The 16,584-nt window shown below is 41.8% G+C and overlaps 3 protein-coding genes across 6 annotated transcripts; all 3 read right to left on the minus strand.

Annotated features, from left to right (window-relative positions):
* Positions 1 to 347: 347 nt before the first annotated feature.
* dynll2b (dynein, light chain, LC8-type 2b) lies at positions 348 to 2,285 on the minus strand. The gene is made up of 3 exons (XM_035625540.2): positions 2,135 to 2,285; positions 1,251 to 1,395; positions 348 to 1,156 (listed from the first exon to the last, which is right to left on the minus strand). The coding sequence occupies exons 2-3, from the start codon at positions 1,380 to 1,382 to the stop codon at positions 1,019 to 1,021; spliced, it is 270 nt and encodes an 89-aa protein (XP_035481433.1). The 5' UTR covers positions 1,383 to 1,395; positions 2,135 to 2,285; the 3' UTR covers positions 348 to 1,018.
* Positions 2,286 to 5,756: 3,471 nt separating this feature from the next.
* srsf1b (serine and arginine rich splicing factor 1b) lies at positions 5,757 to 9,454 on the minus strand. 4 transcript variants are annotated; one of them, XR_004790159.2, is made up of 6 exons: positions 8,980 to 9,454; positions 8,138 to 8,343; positions 7,865 to 8,037; positions 7,156 to 7,409; positions 6,691 to 6,782; positions 5,757 to 6,341 (listed from the first exon to the last, which is right to left on the minus strand). XR_004790159.2 is itself a non-coding variant. In XM_035625539.2 (4 exons), exons 1-4 carry the CDS (start codon positions 9,171 to 9,173, stop codon positions 7,215 to 7,217), a joined length of 768 nt encoding a protein of 255 aa, XP_035481432.1. In that variant the 5' UTR covers positions 9,174 to 9,453; the 3' UTR covers positions 5,757 to 7,214. The 4 variants fall into 4 exon arrangements, 1 of the variants encoding a protein (XP_035481432.1); XR_004790158.2 differs by having other exon boundaries at positions 5,757 to 6,782; XR_004790157.2 differs by having other exon boundaries at positions 6,691 to 7,409; positions 8,980 to 9,453.
* Positions 9,455 to 9,905: 451 nt separating this feature from the next.
* Positions 9,906 to 15,753, minus strand: pigs (phosphatidylinositol glycan anchor biosynthesis, class S). Its single transcript, XM_035626734.2, has 12 exons — positions 15,605 to 15,753; positions 14,529 to 14,668; positions 14,295 to 14,406; positions 14,103 to 14,192; positions 13,897 to 13,988; positions 13,353 to 13,593; positions 13,103 to 13,245; positions 12,894 to 13,008; positions 12,653 to 12,798; positions 12,354 to 12,454; positions 12,065 to 12,275; positions 9,906 to 10,717 (listed from the first exon to the last, which is right to left on the minus strand). Exons 1-12 carry the CDS (start codon positions 15,621 to 15,623, stop codon positions 10,439 to 10,441), a joined length of 1,689 nt encoding a protein of 562 aa, XP_035482627.1. The 5' UTR covers positions 15,624 to 15,753; the 3' UTR covers positions 9,906 to 10,438.
* Between the last annotated feature and the right edge of the window lie 831 nt (positions 15,754 to 16,584).

Consider the following 16,584-nt stretch of genomic DNA (forward strand, 5'->3'; position numbering starts at 1 on the left):
TTTTTGTACCATTACTTATTTGTTGTTTTTTTTCTTTTGGCCTTGATCCTATCCGTGTCTATTTTATACAACTGAGAAAAATGTCAAATTGTAATATTAAACCATTTATATTTTCTTTTTCTGGTTTTTGTATCTAGAGGCATGGGCACTGAGCTGTAATATTGGTCCTTACTGTTCATTTTTAATTTTACTTCCCTAATGCTGGCCAATACAATTTTTGTTACTGGTTTGTTGCCTGAGGGCATAAACCCTTCACACGAGGCAATATACTGCATACACCCAAACAAGTGAAGACCCATTATAGTACATGGAAGTGAAGTAGATTCAAGGAACATGTACACACTTCACACATTCTGCACCAATTTACTGTCTCAAAGTTTTGTGCTCAACATGTTGAAAGTACCACAACACCAAAGTGTACAGTAAATTACATTCCAGATATACAGCAACGACATTGTAAATATTCACAGCAGAAGTGGAAACCGGAATGTTCAAGCATTTACAAAACCTGCAATCTCTTAGCAGATAATGTCCTTTATTAGGCGTGAGCAACAGTCTCTGCGTTTTTATTCAACTATTCATGGAAAATGAAAAGGGCCTTTCAACAAAAACTCTGTTGCTCATTTTAATTCCTTGAAAAATAAGTTATCATACAACATACGGATATGAAATAATGTACAAGGTCCATGCATCAATGCACAGCAGAAAATAATATACAGAAATTATGATTCATGGTCAGTCTATCAGGTTTGCAAACACTTGCCTGAGTGATGGCATCATTGGTAGTTTTAACATTGGCATTTTTCTACGAACAGCACGCCACCAGTTTGGGCAGGACTAAAGCGCCATCCAGCGACAGTGGTAGTATTGTGTGGCAGTAAAAGATAACAAGACTGCAGCAAGCAGGAAACCAGGATGTAAGTAAGACGTCTGCAGGAACGTGGTAGCAAATGTACAACATGGCACAGAAATATTAAGGGCTGACTTAAAAGTAGTTTTGCGAGGGCGTGGTTGGATTTCAGCCCGACTTGAAGAGTAGAATTGCCACTTGGCCCAGGTAGAAATAGATGAAATGCTTCGTCTCGTGCGTCACGTAGCTGCCAAAGTTCCTCCCGACGATGCAATGCCATGTGGGATTGTACTTCTTGTCAAACTCCTGCAAGAGAGACAATGTTAAGCGGAGCAAAGATCTGAAGCAATTAAAAAAAGATTTTAATAAATGTCTTTGGTGTAGTATTTATCGGACATACCTTTTTGACGTAAGCAGCGATGTCCTTCTCAATGTTGTACTTCTCCATAGCCTGCATGGCACAGTCCACTGCATCCTGCTGCATTTCATCAGACATGTCTGCATTCTTTATCACTGCCTTCTTGTCCGACATGTTGGCTTTTTAACTGCACAGGAGGGGGGGGGAGAAATCAAACAGACTAATAATTAAAAAACATCCACCCCCCCACATAGTCCTTTAGAAGTCCCAGCTTTGTGCAACCTGTGAATCTTGTCCTTCAATGTCCACGCCACCAGCATTTGCTTACAGACAGTCACTTTCTGTAGTTAAACGTCTACTTATTCGCATCTGGAGAGGAGGATTTACATGAGTTTCAAGAGTGTTGAGGGACTTTAAAATAAGATGACCATCTGGATAACCCCCCTCTCAGATGTGGCCACACGGTTGTCCCGGCTACAGTTAACGTGGGTGAGAAACAAGACAATGAGTCCCGTCTGCAAGTTGCACAGGAGGCAATGAAGGAAGGGTGTGGGCATGGACTGTAGGAACCAGGACCATTATGGACACAGATGCACCTGACTGTGGTCATCTGCCGCTGGCGAGGGAAACAGCGCACTTCTGACCCGTCGGCACGTCTCATACTCATTTATATGTAATATTATATTTAAACATTTCACAATCCACCATGATCGCTGCCTCAAGTTGGGATGTTTGCAAACAGTGCGGAGGAAAGTGCAGGCAGCGTTTCACACGAGCCTCCGAGGACAAATACAAAAGACGCTCAGGCGCTGTTAGCCCGCGAGCAGCACGAGCCTCGGCGCCGCTCGCTTCACCTGCGAACAGGTGGAATTTTAACGACAACACGAACAGTGAATTCACACAAAGACGTGTAGTTCGACTCTTACCGTCTCTGCGGAGCTCAGGTTAATCAGACGTGCGTGTTCGCTGTGTTACAGGCGGCCACACCGTTTCCCCTTGATTTATGCAGGGAGCGCGTGTGCGTCTCTGCCCCGCCCTCCGCATCGCGTCCGTCAGCTGATTGGCTGCGGCGGAGCCTCCACCCTGCTGACGGCGTTTTCTACTTGCGGACAGTGCCCGCATCTTATTTCCACCCAGAATGCACCATTTTCACCCCCACACGCCGCCCCCTCCTCCTCCTCCCCCTCCTCCCATCGGTGGGCGTCATTGATCCATGTGATTGGGTGGATCGATCAGTGTTAATAGAGGAGGCCCGAATTGGATACGCAGCACTGTTTGTTTGTTAATTGTAAAAAAAAAAAAAAAAAACATTTAGAAACGAATCTCGATTTTTTTTTCTTCCTTTGCATTGGTAATTAAATTTCATGTAGCCAAAAACTGCTAAACTGCTTGTATAACGATTTTGCAGAGTAATTTTGTTCCCCTCAAAATTCTCATCGTTATCCTTTTTCTGGACATCTATACAAAGTTTTCACAGTTTTCAGTACAGCTCTGACGTCATGTCATGAGTATAATTTGGAGAAGAAAAACTGGTGACACTGGTGTATGACCCTTTATTTCATTAGGCCTGTGGGTTAGAATTGGAGGAATTGTTTGTAAGGTTCTTTTAAAAAGACACCCTAAAAAGCTGCTGTTGTTGTTGCTGTTGTTGTTGATGTTGTTGTTGTTGTTTTTTACACTCATCTCTATACAAAGATAGAGATGAGTGAAGGTCACTTTTATTGATGTGAATGCTGGAAAAATTCACAACCATGTTATTCTACAAAATATCCTTCCACATATTTCAACTTAGAAACTTGATTCATACATCAAAATGTTCAGCTCAGTGAGGACATTCCGGTTTTGTATTACTCTCATACTTGCCGAAATATTTAACGGTTTCCATGGTATTTGCTCCATTGAACACTTCATGTATCTTCAATTCTTATCTACTCATTCACATTTTCAGCTACAACCTCCATTCAACCCATAAAACGTTCCATTTTCTTTCAGACACTCAAGGTATCATTCAACTTTCAAGTTTCTAAGTCTCATTCATAAAGTCTTAAAGCAAAACAGAGGTACACTTAGTGATTATTTGTTTGATTGTATTGATTATTTCTTTTTAGAACCAAAATATTGTTAATTATGATGAAAAAGTTGTCGTTTCATGTTAAATTTAGTGCACAATGACAACCAACCCTTTCCTGACTCTTACCCGAATGAACAAACAAGCTCATTCTTATCGTGTTGTCGGGTCGGCCGCAGGACATACCTCAGAAATTGTGCTAGTTTTTGCGGGTAGTGGTCTTTGTGCAGTTTTGTATTTTCAATTGTGGTCAAGTAACTCAATGTCTTGCCTCTGTGTCTGCTATAATTCACGTGAGATTCTGAGAGGATTCACATCCTGTCATATGCAATGGGAGCAGATCACAGAAGGTGTGCGTGCCCTAGATCCTTTGATCGTTGTATCAACGGGGACAACATCATGTTTGCAACCATGTCGCTCGTGGCTACGGATTAACAACACATTTAGTTTGTTTTTTACGCTGAACACAGTAATATAATGTTTAAATTTGGATTAAGTTGTTGTCCAGTGTGAGTATCTGAATTAATAAAACTGGTCATTCTTGTACCAAGGTTTGCTTTAACAAGGATGTGGATCTTATTGTGTAGGTTCCTGATGGATCCTTTGCAGATGACAATAAAATATGAACTTTTACTGAACAGCAGGTTTCAGTCATGTGCTTTCCTATTCAATGATCCTTCATATTAACCACATTGCCTTTGACATATTATTCTCCAGCCTCTCTTTTTGGCCCTCTTCTCCTTCCACATCTTTTAACCTAGAAACTTCATTTTGACATCAAAATGTTCAACCTCCAGTCTGTGTTGATGCATTCAAACCCCTTCAGACCCAGTGACTCTGTCCGTGGTGCTGAAGAGTCAAACACGTTCTCTTTGTTCATTCAATTTCAGCTTAAACACACACAAACAACAGTTCCCTTCTCTCTATTTGTGTACGTGAAATGTTAAGAAAGAGGCCAAACAATGAATCCTGGTTGTTTTTCATACTTTTATTTTAAGGGAAGTATCAAAGTGAATGACAATTGCCTTGAAAAAAATCGATGACAACTTGACATTATGGTACAAAAATGCAACCGGTTTAACCCTGATTTAATTTTTTTTCTACTGTACATGTAGTTGCATGTGGGGATGGATATTGCTGTAAGATTAACTATGTTAAATGAAGCGAACAAAACAAATTGAAATTGAATGAATTGAATTTTAACTTTTACTCAATCCTAAATCGGACCAAACATTTAGGTTTTACTGACCTTGTGTAATTCTGATTTCTGTGGCCACAGTACACAATACTGTAGGTAAGGTATATCAACATGTTGCATACATTTAAAACAAGGACATTACTGCAAGTGCTGACAACCTTATCATGTAGAATGGCAATTTAGAAGAAAAAATATTTATCTCCACGTTGCATGCGTTATATTAAATCCTGTTGCAATCATCACATTGTTTCATATAGAGCCGCAGCTGTGAGTGCAGACGTGAGTGAAGCTAGATTTAGTTAAATCAAGCTACGTTTAATAAATTTTGCTGTCAAATATTGCAAAATACTTTGTTATGCTAAATTTCTTGGATCTTAAAAAATCCCTGTTACATGTACAGAATATCAAATCATTACAAATGCTGTTCCCAGAGGAATGATGCAGGTGATGAAATCAAAGTATTTGTGAACAAATATAAAAGCCACAAATGTACATATAAATACATGAGAATGCTAAAAAAATGTTTCTAAAGATTTGATGAATGGCCGTTTATAGTACAAGAGGATTCTGGAGAAAAATGAAACAAACCGTACAATAACTAAGTAAACAAAAGATCTTTCCACACTATGAAAACAAGACAAAAAATACAACAGTATCTATTAATGTCACTAATTAACTTTCATACCCATGAATTCATGTTTTAAATCCTTTTCAGCTAGTGAATAAAAAAAATTACATTGAGCTTGTCAAACGTTTTATTTTAAATATATTTAAAATCGAATGACTTTCTACTTTCATTTTCCACCTTAATGTTTATTTCAACATACATTAATCTAAACATTACTGTACCATATATTCCATTTAGCACATTGTGTCTTAACATATGTATAAAATTCTCTGACTATCCATGGTCTACTAATGTAAATGTTAGTTTTGATAGGTACTGGATGTCTGCTTGTTTTTGTCCTGTCCCACTTCTTCGAGTTTTAAATGAAGTGGATTTTTACTTTGGTAAATACCAGGCTGATACGTTATCTCACAGAAGTAATTTGTGAGATTCCAGGCGAACATAAATAAAGGTAGCCTCACTATCAGGTTTAAATTTCCATGTTTTTCAGGTCACGTCAAAACAATGGTATAACGTTTACTTAAAATATGAATATGTAAACAGAATACCTCCAAATATTAACGCAGTTGCATACAAGTACAGGTGTTGTGTTTTTGTGCACAGCTCTTTTGAGGTATTAAATACTATACCGAGCAAGAAAAAACAAGCATTTACTTGTATTATTGAAACTTTTATTAAAAGAGAATAAAGCTTTGAGATACTGAAGAGTATACTTAAGAAAATAAATCCGAAATCATCGTCCTGGAAAAAAATGAAGAAAAAGATACAAACCACGATACGGTCACATTCCCTTGTCGCCTCCCATTCCTCCCACGTCCCTCCCTCCTCCACTGTTGCCCACTATTTACCACTCTCCTTAAGGGTGTCGATCCATCCTGCACTTCCCAGCCCTCCTCCTGGTTTTGATCCAAGCTTTGCTCTTCGTATTTATAATTTAAAAAACAAAAGTCTGAAAAACAACTCGCTCATCACGTTTCCGCCAGTAACTGTGTCTTTGAGGTCCAACAGGAATTGGAAAAGTGATTTGGTTTATTTGACAGCCAATTTAGTTTGAATATCTCACTACAATTCCGGTTTGATGGGTTTAAGTGGACAGGGCCAGGGGTCGGGATCCTCTCCCAGTAAAATGCTCCCATGCTCCTGCTCCATGTATCCATCCCGAAGCCTAATCCTAATCCTGATCTGATCCTGAATCCTGATGCGGCTCCGGAATGGAGAGACAATGAGCCCAGTCCAAACCTTTAGAATACCAGCAGAACCAAAGAGAAGGAGGTAAGTTAGAATCACACCTTCAAAAATTATTTTAAAATGTCAATAAATGCATCGACGAGGGGGTTTTACGCTGAGAAAAACAAGGGGCACGTCTATGATCAATCCCAAAAAACCCAAGAAATACTTTAGAGACTAAAAGATGAGCAAAAGCAAAGAACACAAGCTTCGGGCCTCAAAATACTAAGTGGTGTACAGAACTTGTTTGCACTCAAAACATTCAAAAATTCACTCTACTGTCAAGTGTATGTAAACAAAAAAAAAAGATGGACAGCCTTATAATGCAGATTTCACAGTTGACAAGGCACAGCCATCATACCATTGGGGCCACATTTGACTCCTCCTCCTCCTCCTGTTTATCCTAATATGAACTGTTTCCTCTGTTCCCATCCTATCTTGTTCCTCTGAACTCTATAGAGAGACACACAAGAAGGTCAAAGGACAATAGTAAATGTTTGGGGAAGTAAAATCTTCACAGACTAAACCAAACATAAAGCATAGAACGAGGACAATCAGCACAAGAAAAGAATAGAGGAGAGGGAAAGATGGTAAGCAGAAACGGTGTTGGCGAGAATGGAAAAAAGGGAAGCACGGCAGATCAAAAGATGCCATGTACACAGACCAGGTGACTGGTTTGTGTACTTCTGCTCTGCAAAAATTAAAAAATAAAATAAACCCAAAACAAAAAAGAAACTGCAACAAAAAGTTTGGGAAAAGCAAACACACAGCATAACAATATGAATAGGTCACACACACACACACAAGATGTTTGTGGTCAGTATACATGGTTGTTAGGGTATGTGAAGATTCCCTCTCCAGCTCTTTAGTTGAGGTCAGGTGAATCTAGGTGCGAGAGCGGGAGCGGGAACGCCTGGGAGAGTAACGCGGAGACCCCCTGTTGCGACGAGGGGAGAAGCTGCGCGACCCGCTCTTGCTCCGGCTTCGACTGCGGCTGCGGCTACGGCTACGGGAGCGAGATCGACCGTAGCTGGGGCTGCGAGGACCGTCCGTCTTCACGCGAATGTAGGCCGTCTCTCCCTGAACACATACACATGTACAGAAATAAGGAACAATTCGTTACCCAGCGTGGGTTGCTACATGAGACTCACACAGACATGAGGAAGAAATAATCAGCAGTCACAAACACCAAAATTATTGTTCTTGAGCATCCAAATTTTTGAATGTTAGATGTCATGTTCAACTCTTACCAAAGCATATCCATGTGTTTGGACATGACATTCTCATAAAATCAGCCAGTCACCGAAGACCATTCCAAACACGCCACCATCGTTGTCATCACCACTCCATGAATAGCCAGAATTATGATGTAAAGCGACATTATCCCACCATTCAAACTTAACATTGGCCTTTACTTACTGCCCAGTTCACCCCCACTCCTGCCTTCTTCATTTGAGAAAATGTTAAAAAAAAAAAATCCAAACTGTAGTCCCAGAGCCATTCCTCATCAAGTCACCTTTACACTCTTTACGTACCTCGTGAGAACGAAACTTGGTGTTATCCAATTGGTGGACAGCGTAGGTCATGTCTTCTTTGCGGACAAACTCCACAACCCCGGTGCCATCACGGAACACATCAGCATAACATACATCACCTGCCTCTCGCATGTGATCCTTCAGGTCCTGCCAGCTTCCACTGGGGGGAAGACCTGGCAGGAAAAGGAGGCGTTAGACAAACATACAACCATCTCTTACACTTTGGTTTAGAGGTATAAACACAACCTTCAAAGAGAGAAACACAACACCCACCTGACACAACAACCCTGTACTCAGAGCGGCGGGACGGGGGACCGTGCCTTCCCCTTGGGGGTCCCATTGCTCCACTTCCACCACCACCACCACCTCCTCTTTCTCCTCCTCCACCACCACCCCTTCCACTCCTGGGAAACTCAACGCGCAGGCGGTATCCATCGTAGTCATAACCATCACGGCCATAAACAGCATCCTCAGCATCCCTGCAAAATCAGACGGCACATAATCATCCAACTTAAATCAGCTAAACAAACACGTCACTTAACTACGGCTCAAGGAGCCCAGATATCATTACAGCCGACTGGCTGATGAAGCCTGGCAGAACAATGCCACTAGCAGTTAACTGTTGAAATCAAACAAAGTGTTTAATATGACACGAAGAACATGAAAAGTCTTGGACTGCGTTTCAAGTCTGGTAGTGAAGAATACTGCCAGTTTCAAACTTGGAACAAACTACAATCCAAAGCCAGTTCTTCACACAATCACGTGTCTGTATTGGTGCAAATGATGGACATATTCAATGTTCGTCAATTTGGAAACATTAACGAAACCTTTCATAGAATTATCAGTTAAGCTCACTTTTTATAATTTACCTATTTGCTGCACGCAACACAAAGACAGGGTTGTATTGTGTTTTGTAAAATTAATCCTATTTAGTTATTGATCGACTGACGAAAATTAGTTGTTTTTCAATAGTCTTTTTTATCACAAGTATGATTTACTGTAGTTGACCTAACTAAGTGTGTCTGATAACACGAGTGGATGAGTCTATTGTGAGCAGCTTTAGGAGCCACTACAGGAGGGATCACGTTGGGACTTGGCGGGGCACTGCAGCTCACCTCGGGTCCTCGAACTGCACAAAGGCGAACGGCGGTCCTCCTCTCCGGTTTTTCAGATCGATATCACGAATGGCCCCGTATTTGTAAAACAAATCTTCCACGTCTTTGGAGCGAATGTCTGGGGGCAGATTCCCCACGTATATCCGACAGTCGTTGCTGCCCGCGGGTCCACGGACAATGCCTCCGCCGGACATGGTCGCAACAAGCCCGCTAACGGTAACTGTTCAGGAAGTTAGCACGTGAGCTAACGGGTCTTCTGCGCTTGAATTAACGGCAAAACGACGATTAGGTAGAAACCCGAATATTAGAAATACACGTAAAATTTTTAGCTACAGCTACGTCTAGCTGGAAGCTGAAATCCTACCAGGAAAATATTAAAACATTCAAATGAACGGCGGCTCAAAGTTTCGAGCGAGGTGCGGCTCAAACCTTCCTACTTACAACGTGCTCTTCCTCTGTGCCGCAATAGTGTAGCGACGAGCTTTAAAGGCGCGCACACCGCCCCCTGCCGGAGCACCAGGTTACATCCTCCAGCATGTCCCGCTCTATGGTCCTGCTGCACCATACTCGTATGATGCGCTTCAGAGGTCAACTGTTGCCTTGGAAAACAGGAGATGTCAAAATACTTTAATCTCCAAGTCCATTTAGGAGCTGTTCCGGGAGTTTTTATCATATCACATAATTGTCATCAGCATTGAAAAATGGGGAATCGAAAAGCTACAACAACTGAGCAAATATTATAATAATACAATATTAACAAGAAGAACATGACCATCAAATAAAAATTTGGTGACACAAAAAAAGAAAGAAAGGTGTGGTGTGATGAAAAGTTCCAGAAATGCGACTGAATAGAGCTTAAGGGGAGGAAATCTTAGAACTTTTGGCAAATTAAATGTAAACACGGATGCATCCTGCCTGCATTAATAGACATTTTCAGTGCTTTTATTTGTTACATAACAGAAGCAATCAAAAAACACTGAACAACTTCATTAAAACACCACGGACACAAACACTGCACACACGACTTGGACAAAATTGGCTTAAGTTTCTTTGGAAAGAAGTCTTTCCCATTTATATATTTCTAGTATTCTTATGCTCTTGCTATCCCAAGAGGCCAATCAGGCCAAACAGAAAGTAAAATGATACAAAAACGAGTTGCAATTTTATTTGTTAATAACTTAGAGTGGAATTCAAATATAAAACTTTTACACATTTTTTACAGCAATTCAAGCTTTCAACAGTACAGTGTCTGACACCCACATTCGTCTTTCATTAAAATCTCAAGATAAACACAATCTCCCTCACATGAAATCATACACACTGATTCGTGAACCCAACACCTCAATGCTGCAGACAAGCCGTTTTTCGTGCTTCCTTTGTACCTAAATGTCAAGGCCACTCTCAAAACAGTGTGTGTATAATGTGTTTCTTGTTTAGGCCTTATGCTCATTTGTGTTTCTCAGTCCTTCTTGGCTTGTTTATCTCTGCGTTTCTGCCTAGCGTCAGATATGATTTTGAGAAGCGACAGCAGAATAGGCACACACATGGGCAGGAAGAGCGGTATGTAGATGGCAAACTTCTGGTCATCAGGGAAGTAGAGGAGGTGGAGGAGCGAAGGGTCGAAGAATGCTCTCTCTGATGCCAAGATGGCCTCTTTACTGTACTGCAGAGCAAAGCCGAGGTTCCCGGACTCCAGCTCAGCCACAGCCAGCTGCAGAGACGTGACGGCACTGGACACCTGAAAGACGGATACAGTTAGATACAATGAATGCAACAGAGAGTAAAGCTGGATTTATGCTTGAAGCAGCGGTCCGTGCACACGGGGGCGTCCTTTGAACGACGACAGACATGTCGGGGGAGAATTCGTGTCCTGTGAACCCCCTCCCCTCATTCTCCCTGAACAACACTGTCTGCCTCTAGCTTTCCACTTATCATGTTAAAAGGAAAACACGCATCTCTCCTGAGCACTCATCCTAGAACATTATCACCTGTCCCTGGACAATGCAACAACCATCCCCCAGAACATTCCAGAGCATTCAGAACCTGGTACCACCCAGAATTGGAGAAATTAGCAGTCATTTACAATCAATAGCATCGTTAGGCTAAACAATAGAGCCTATAGACATAGATGTAAATATACCATTTAAAGCCATGAACAGAATTTCTGGGGCAGCTCATGAAATTGCAACTGTGGGACTGTAATCTCGTGCTTCACCCTGAAACTTCACAGTGTCAAGGGAGAGATCTCAACAGGGCCATGAATTATTCTCTGTTTTTATCATTTGTGAATATCTGCCTCATTGTCGGATCATATGTGTCTGTACAAGCGGACCGGTTCGAGTTTTGCATCCAGAGTTTATTCCAGCATAGAGCTGTGAATTCATAGGGCACTCTAGGGACGTGATTTCTATACTTTTACTACTTATACTACTAATTGCACTGCTTTGGTGTATGCTGTGATAATATTTTGACGTGCAAAATCACTTTGTCAGTGTTTGTGCACATAAATATAGCAAATCTGTGAAGCCTGCAAGCCCACAAACTGTGAAAAAAAGACCACCCTGCTGTTTTGACTGGCTTAAACCTACAGCCTGGCTCTGAACCACTGGTTTAGATTTCTCTCGTATCATGTCAAAGTGGGGCTATTTTTGGGTATACAGTAACCCCGTCTGCAACCTGAGAATCTTCACTTTTCTGGTGAAGGACTGTGGCATTTCCTACACATTTTGAAAGCTGTTGACCAATCACAACGGACTGGGCCAGCTGGTCAATCAGAGCAGACTGGGGTTTAACTCAGTTATCCAGTCTCCATAATGTTTGCATGCGTTGGCCAGAGATTCTGTACAGTTACACACATTATACCACCAAGATTGTTTTTATTGATCTTAGCTTTTCTGTGGGAGGAGCCATCTGGTTTTGTGCATATGCAACAGTTTTGAGGCCCCAGGCCGATTCAAAAAGGCGGACGTAGGCATCCTTAATCTTTCTAAGTATGCGTTGTACACATACACACACACACACACACACTCACACATTCACAAACACAAAAACAGAGGTATAAATCCAACCGCTGTGTGCATCTTACCTGTTCGGCGATGTTGTCATTAATTACGATATTGCCTATCTGGTCCAGCAGCTGTGCCAGTGAGGTGATGGTGGTGGTTGCTGTTGCCACATTTTCCACACTCCGACTCCACATGAGGCGATCCAGCTCCCAGTCAGCAAGTCCTGCAGTGCCGCACGGTGCGACCAGGAAGCCGGGGGGAGCAGAGGACGACTGTACACCCAGCAGCAGCCTGACAGGAGACAGTGCCGCAGAGTTACATTGTGTCTGAAGGAAAAGGAATACCTGCGTACTGTGGGTGTCCACTTACCGAAGCTGAGCGAGGAAGACTCCCATAACTTTAGCCATGTCGATGTTGATGTCAACAGGGAAAACGGCCTCCGGTCCATAGAAATCATTAACATTATAAACCTATAAAAACACGGATAAAGATATATTGTTCTGAGTTAGAGTCCAACACAACAAATTATTTAGTTCGAAAATCTAATTTCTAAGTAGCTACTGAATTATTTATTCATACTACGTGCACTTCATGAGCATCAAATCATTCATAATACGTAGACTACTGTCAAACAGTGTTACCCCTAATATTATGTAAGATGATCTCACCATGATTCCACCCCAACGCGGAGAGTGAAAAGCATTAGATGGAACTTCTTGTTTCTTGCGGTCATGGATGTAAAGGGGTGAATGATGGGCATCCGGGACATACAGGAGAAAATTCAACACCGGGTTCGAGGATGCAGCATTAGAGCCTGGAAATCAAATGCATAAACAAAAGTTATATATATATATATATATATTCACACATATAATTGTTTCTCCTTTTGGCAAACACGTTTTCCTTTACCGAGTCGAGCCTCCACGGGGTTGATGACATGTGCCAGGCTGTCAGCGTTGAGTGTGTAGGTGCTGCGGCTGCTGTCAAAGCGAGGGCTGACACCCAGCACGGCATAGTACAAGGTCTGTAAGGAGAATACCCGCATTATTATACAGTGGCTGAGCATCTCGTCGCAGTGATGGCGTTGCTGCACATTCACACACATGCGCACACAGTACCTGGGAGTCCATGCTGAAATTGGCCACAGGGGCCAGTTTTGTGAGTAAAGGTTGGATGTAGGTCTGCGCGGCACCCTCAATGTCCCAGTGTAGCCGGTGAGACTTTGGGTCTGGGTTTAACAGACTGAATGTTATTTCATAACCTAAAGAGAAGAATAAACAGAAGTGTTCAAAGACTTGAAGTGTACACACTTAGTAGAGAGGAAATTAGGTTGGCCCACTTTGTGGCTGTGTTGAAACTAATACCCACCCGGGCTGGATTTAAAGGCTCTCATACTGTCAGCGATGCTCTCCTTGTTGCCAGGGCTGAGACGGACTCTGTCGCTGAGGGCAGCGGTGATGTCAGTGTGGCTAAATGACATCACCTGCAGCACCTGCTTAACTCGTGGCTCCATATGAGCAAGCAGCTGTTCTAGAGTCCTGCCCACTCTCATCTTGGCACCAATACGAAGAAAGGCCGTCCGTCTTCGACCGATATACACGTCGACATCCTGAGAAGAATGAAGGGACAGGGACATCAAACACCAGTGACAATCTGTTTTTTCCAGTGGCAATGCTACATGACTACACAGATCCATGAACTGAGCCAATCATCAAAGCATAAAACTACACAGGTTTTCATGAAGCCTTTTAACATATAAACTAATACATGCTTATAAAAAAGCAAATCCAACTAGAGATCGTCATGCGATGGAACCACACAACTGCTGGTAATAGATAACAGGACAGGTAACAACACAATGCTCATTACAAAAATGTAGGAATAAAAAAAGTAAAATATAGAGAATTTTAACCTGAGGCAGCAGTGTAGATGACTCTGGTATCACATACACGACCAAAGAACCACATGGACTCTCGCTGAGTGTGTGCAGAGACAGATCTGCCTCTGCAGAGGAAGAGCAAGAGAGAATGAGAGAGGTTATTACCTGTGGTCTAACTGAGATGACAGAGTGTTTGCATCTGGAGAGCTGATTGGACAAAGAGGCAAACAGCATCTCACCTGCAGCAGTCGGCTGGTTCAGGGCATCCTCCTCCATGACTGTAGCTGTGCGGTACCTCGTCTCATACCTGTAACTCAAAGCTGTGTCCTCTGGAAACAAATTAATTTGACATTTTAAAAATGACAGACCCTGCCACCCTCAAATTCATATCATATAATCATATAAGATCATAGTTAGCATTAATAAATCACCATCAACTCTGTGCTCCTCATCCTGCGTCTGTGTCAGCGGGAGCTTCTTCTGTTGTTCTGGTGTCACGGTGCCACGTGAAAACACGACCTCCACATCAGCACTCAACTGTAGCTGAAATAAAAAATTTAAAAAGGAAACAACGATGGAGATATTTCTAAAAGGTACACGTGTAATACACATTGAAGAGAATACGCAACAAGATGGGGGATTCATTAATGGAAGCATGAGCAAACCTGCAGCTTTGACAGCTCCTGTATCTGACTGACAGGCAACCACGCGCGGTACGTTTCGGTTGTTCGCCACCACAGAGGGACTCCAACCATGATGACCACTGCTGCTATGGACAGAGCAGCAAGATGGCCTCGTCGGCGCTCTGAGGGACACAGAGACAGGTGACAAAAGAGTTGCTTAGAAGACTAATAAGGTCAACAAGGCTGCAACTTACTATTATTTTCATGATGAAACTAGCATTCTGACAAATTGGTTGGCTTTGTTCAGCCGACAGTAAACAAAAAACACATCTCATTTACCATCATACACTACCTGAATACATGTAAACCTTCTTATTCACGCAATTATCCAACCAGCCAATCACGTGGCAACAGTGCAATGCATTAAACCATGTAGGTAAGGAGCTTCATTTTTGTTCACATCAAACATCAGTGCCGGTTGGAAAAATGTGATATATATCTTTTTTTTTTGTCACCAGATTAGAAAAGAACATTGATTACTGTGGTTTTTCAAACACGGTCAAAGCTGCTGTATCATCACATGTGAGATGATTGTAATCTAAATCATGTTTACATCAATGGGTTTATTCCATAAGTCTGTGCGAGATGCTGCACTGCACTTATTAAGACACAAGGTCGACTCCCTAAATACTTTATTAAACATGAATCCTTTAATATAAAATAAATGGCCGCAAGACCTTGTGTAGAGTTAAAGCTACAAACACACAAAACAAGTGATAACGATGTGTTTCAATCCTCTTGGGATTTTAACAACTCAAATGTTGCAGTCAGTTATGGATTGTAAGATTAATATTGATAAAAATGGAAATAAAGAGACAAACATCAGCAGGTTTCATTGCAGTGTCTTCAGCGGTGGCACCACTGCTAAAACTGCTGCTGCGGCTAGTTAGCAGTTAGCTTCAGAGATTTAGAACAACAGCCGCCTAAACTAGGCTCGCGGCGACTGTTGTACGTGGTAGTATGACCCCCCCTGAACTTCTGTAATTAATGTAACTGGAGTAAATCATTCCTATTTTACAGAAACAATTCATACAGTGATCAGTTGTGGGTTGACTCACCTACTTCCGAGGTAGCCATTTCTGTCAATGAACTGGAAGAGGTGCGTTCGCACAAGGAGCAACAGTCAGTCACAAGTCACATGACTCACATTAAAAAAAAAACCCGATTCATTTGGCACTGAAAACTAAAAAATATGTTGTTATCCAGATACATAGCAACAAATCCATAACCCTAACCACATTTTATGAGATCAATGTCCGCACTAAACCCGGGTTGGTAAGTTGGTTAGAGACGCAGTGAGAGACAGTTTTCATCGGCCTCACCCGGTGAGCATATTAAACGCACAAACACAATGTGAGACGTCAACCAGCGCCCCCATGTGGTGGCTTCAGTCTTGACTCTGGAAAGATGAACATAATTCCCTGGGTCATCTCATTGAGACAAGGGGGTTGGTGGTTATGATATTGATTTACATTATATTGAGTAGTGTTTTCATGATTGAGAAGTACCGTACAACTGAGCAGCTTCATGTCAGCAACTGGAAGTTATGGGTGTTGCTCAAGGGCACCTCAGTAGTGGTAATGAGGGAAGACAGAGCTGCTGCTTAGGCCGCTGTGAGATTTTGTTGGCTTCTATAACTGAGTGTGAAGGCATTTCAATACATTTCATCAATTCCTAAATGTTGTCAACATTTTGTTAACAGAAAAGAGTTTTAACAGAGACAAATCAGATGCTCTACCCCAGACTATTGAAGATGCATTGTAAAACACACACCAGATAGAGTTGGTAGGTGCTGCTGTTTTGACAGTGATGTGTAGTTGACTAGAAGTAATTTGGCTGGATGAACACAACCTATAGAAACATGTAGGTGGTGCAAGAAGTGAATAATACATTGTGACCCAATGGTGTAAGAAGTATTTAAATCATGAAAAACGAAAGTATCAATAACACACTGTAAAATGACACCCATTAGAAATAACAGCTTTCAAAATTAAATTTAGACATGAGTAACATAGCTTTACGAGCTGAGTGTATTTTT

This window comes from Scophthalmus maximus, chromosome 2, assembly GCF_022379125.1.
Source record: "Scophthalmus maximus strain ysfricsl-2021 chromosome 2, ASM2237912v1, whole genome shotgun sequence".
NCBI classification, from domain to species: Eukaryota; Metazoa; Chordata; class Actinopteri; order Pleuronectiformes; family Scophthalmidae; genus Scophthalmus; species Scophthalmus maximus.

What these genes read in the sequence shown, in the direction of transcription:
- pigs (XM_035626734.2), bottom strand. An exon ending in AGCCTTTAAATCCAGCCCGG is followed by an intron (nt 13,246 to 13,352) that starts GTGGGTATTAGT and finishes TCTTCTCTTTAG; the next exon opens with GTTATGAAATAACATTCAGT. An exon ending in CCCCGTGGAGGCTCGACTCG is followed by an intron (nt 12,799 to 12,893) that starts GTAAAGGAAAAC and finishes TTTGATTTCCAG; the next exon opens with GCTCTAATGCTGCATCCTCG.
- srsf1b (XM_035625539.2), bottom strand. Translation starts at nt 9,173, where the DNA reads ATGTCCGGCGGAGGCATTGTCCGTGGACCCGCGGGCAGCAACGACTGT. An exon ending in GTGCAGTTCGAGGACCCGAG is followed by an intron (nt 8,344 to 8,979) that starts GTGAGCTGCAGT and finishes CTGATTTTGCAG; the next exon opens with GGATGCTGAGGATGCTGTTT. An exon ending in GTACAGGGTTGTTGTGTCAG is followed by an intron (nt 8,038 to 8,137) that starts GTGGGTGTTGTG and finishes TTTTCCTGCCAG; the next exon opens with GTCTTCCCCCCAGTGGAAGC.
- dynll2b (XM_035625540.2), bottom strand. Translation starts at nt 1,382, where the DNA reads ATGTCGGACAAGAAGGCAGTGATAAAGAATGCAGACATGTCTGATGAA. An exon ending in TCGCTGCTTACGTCAAAAAG is followed by an intron (nt 1,157 to 1,250) that starts GTATGTCCGATA and finishes TCTCTCTTGCAG; the next exon opens with GAGTTTGACAAGAAGTACAA.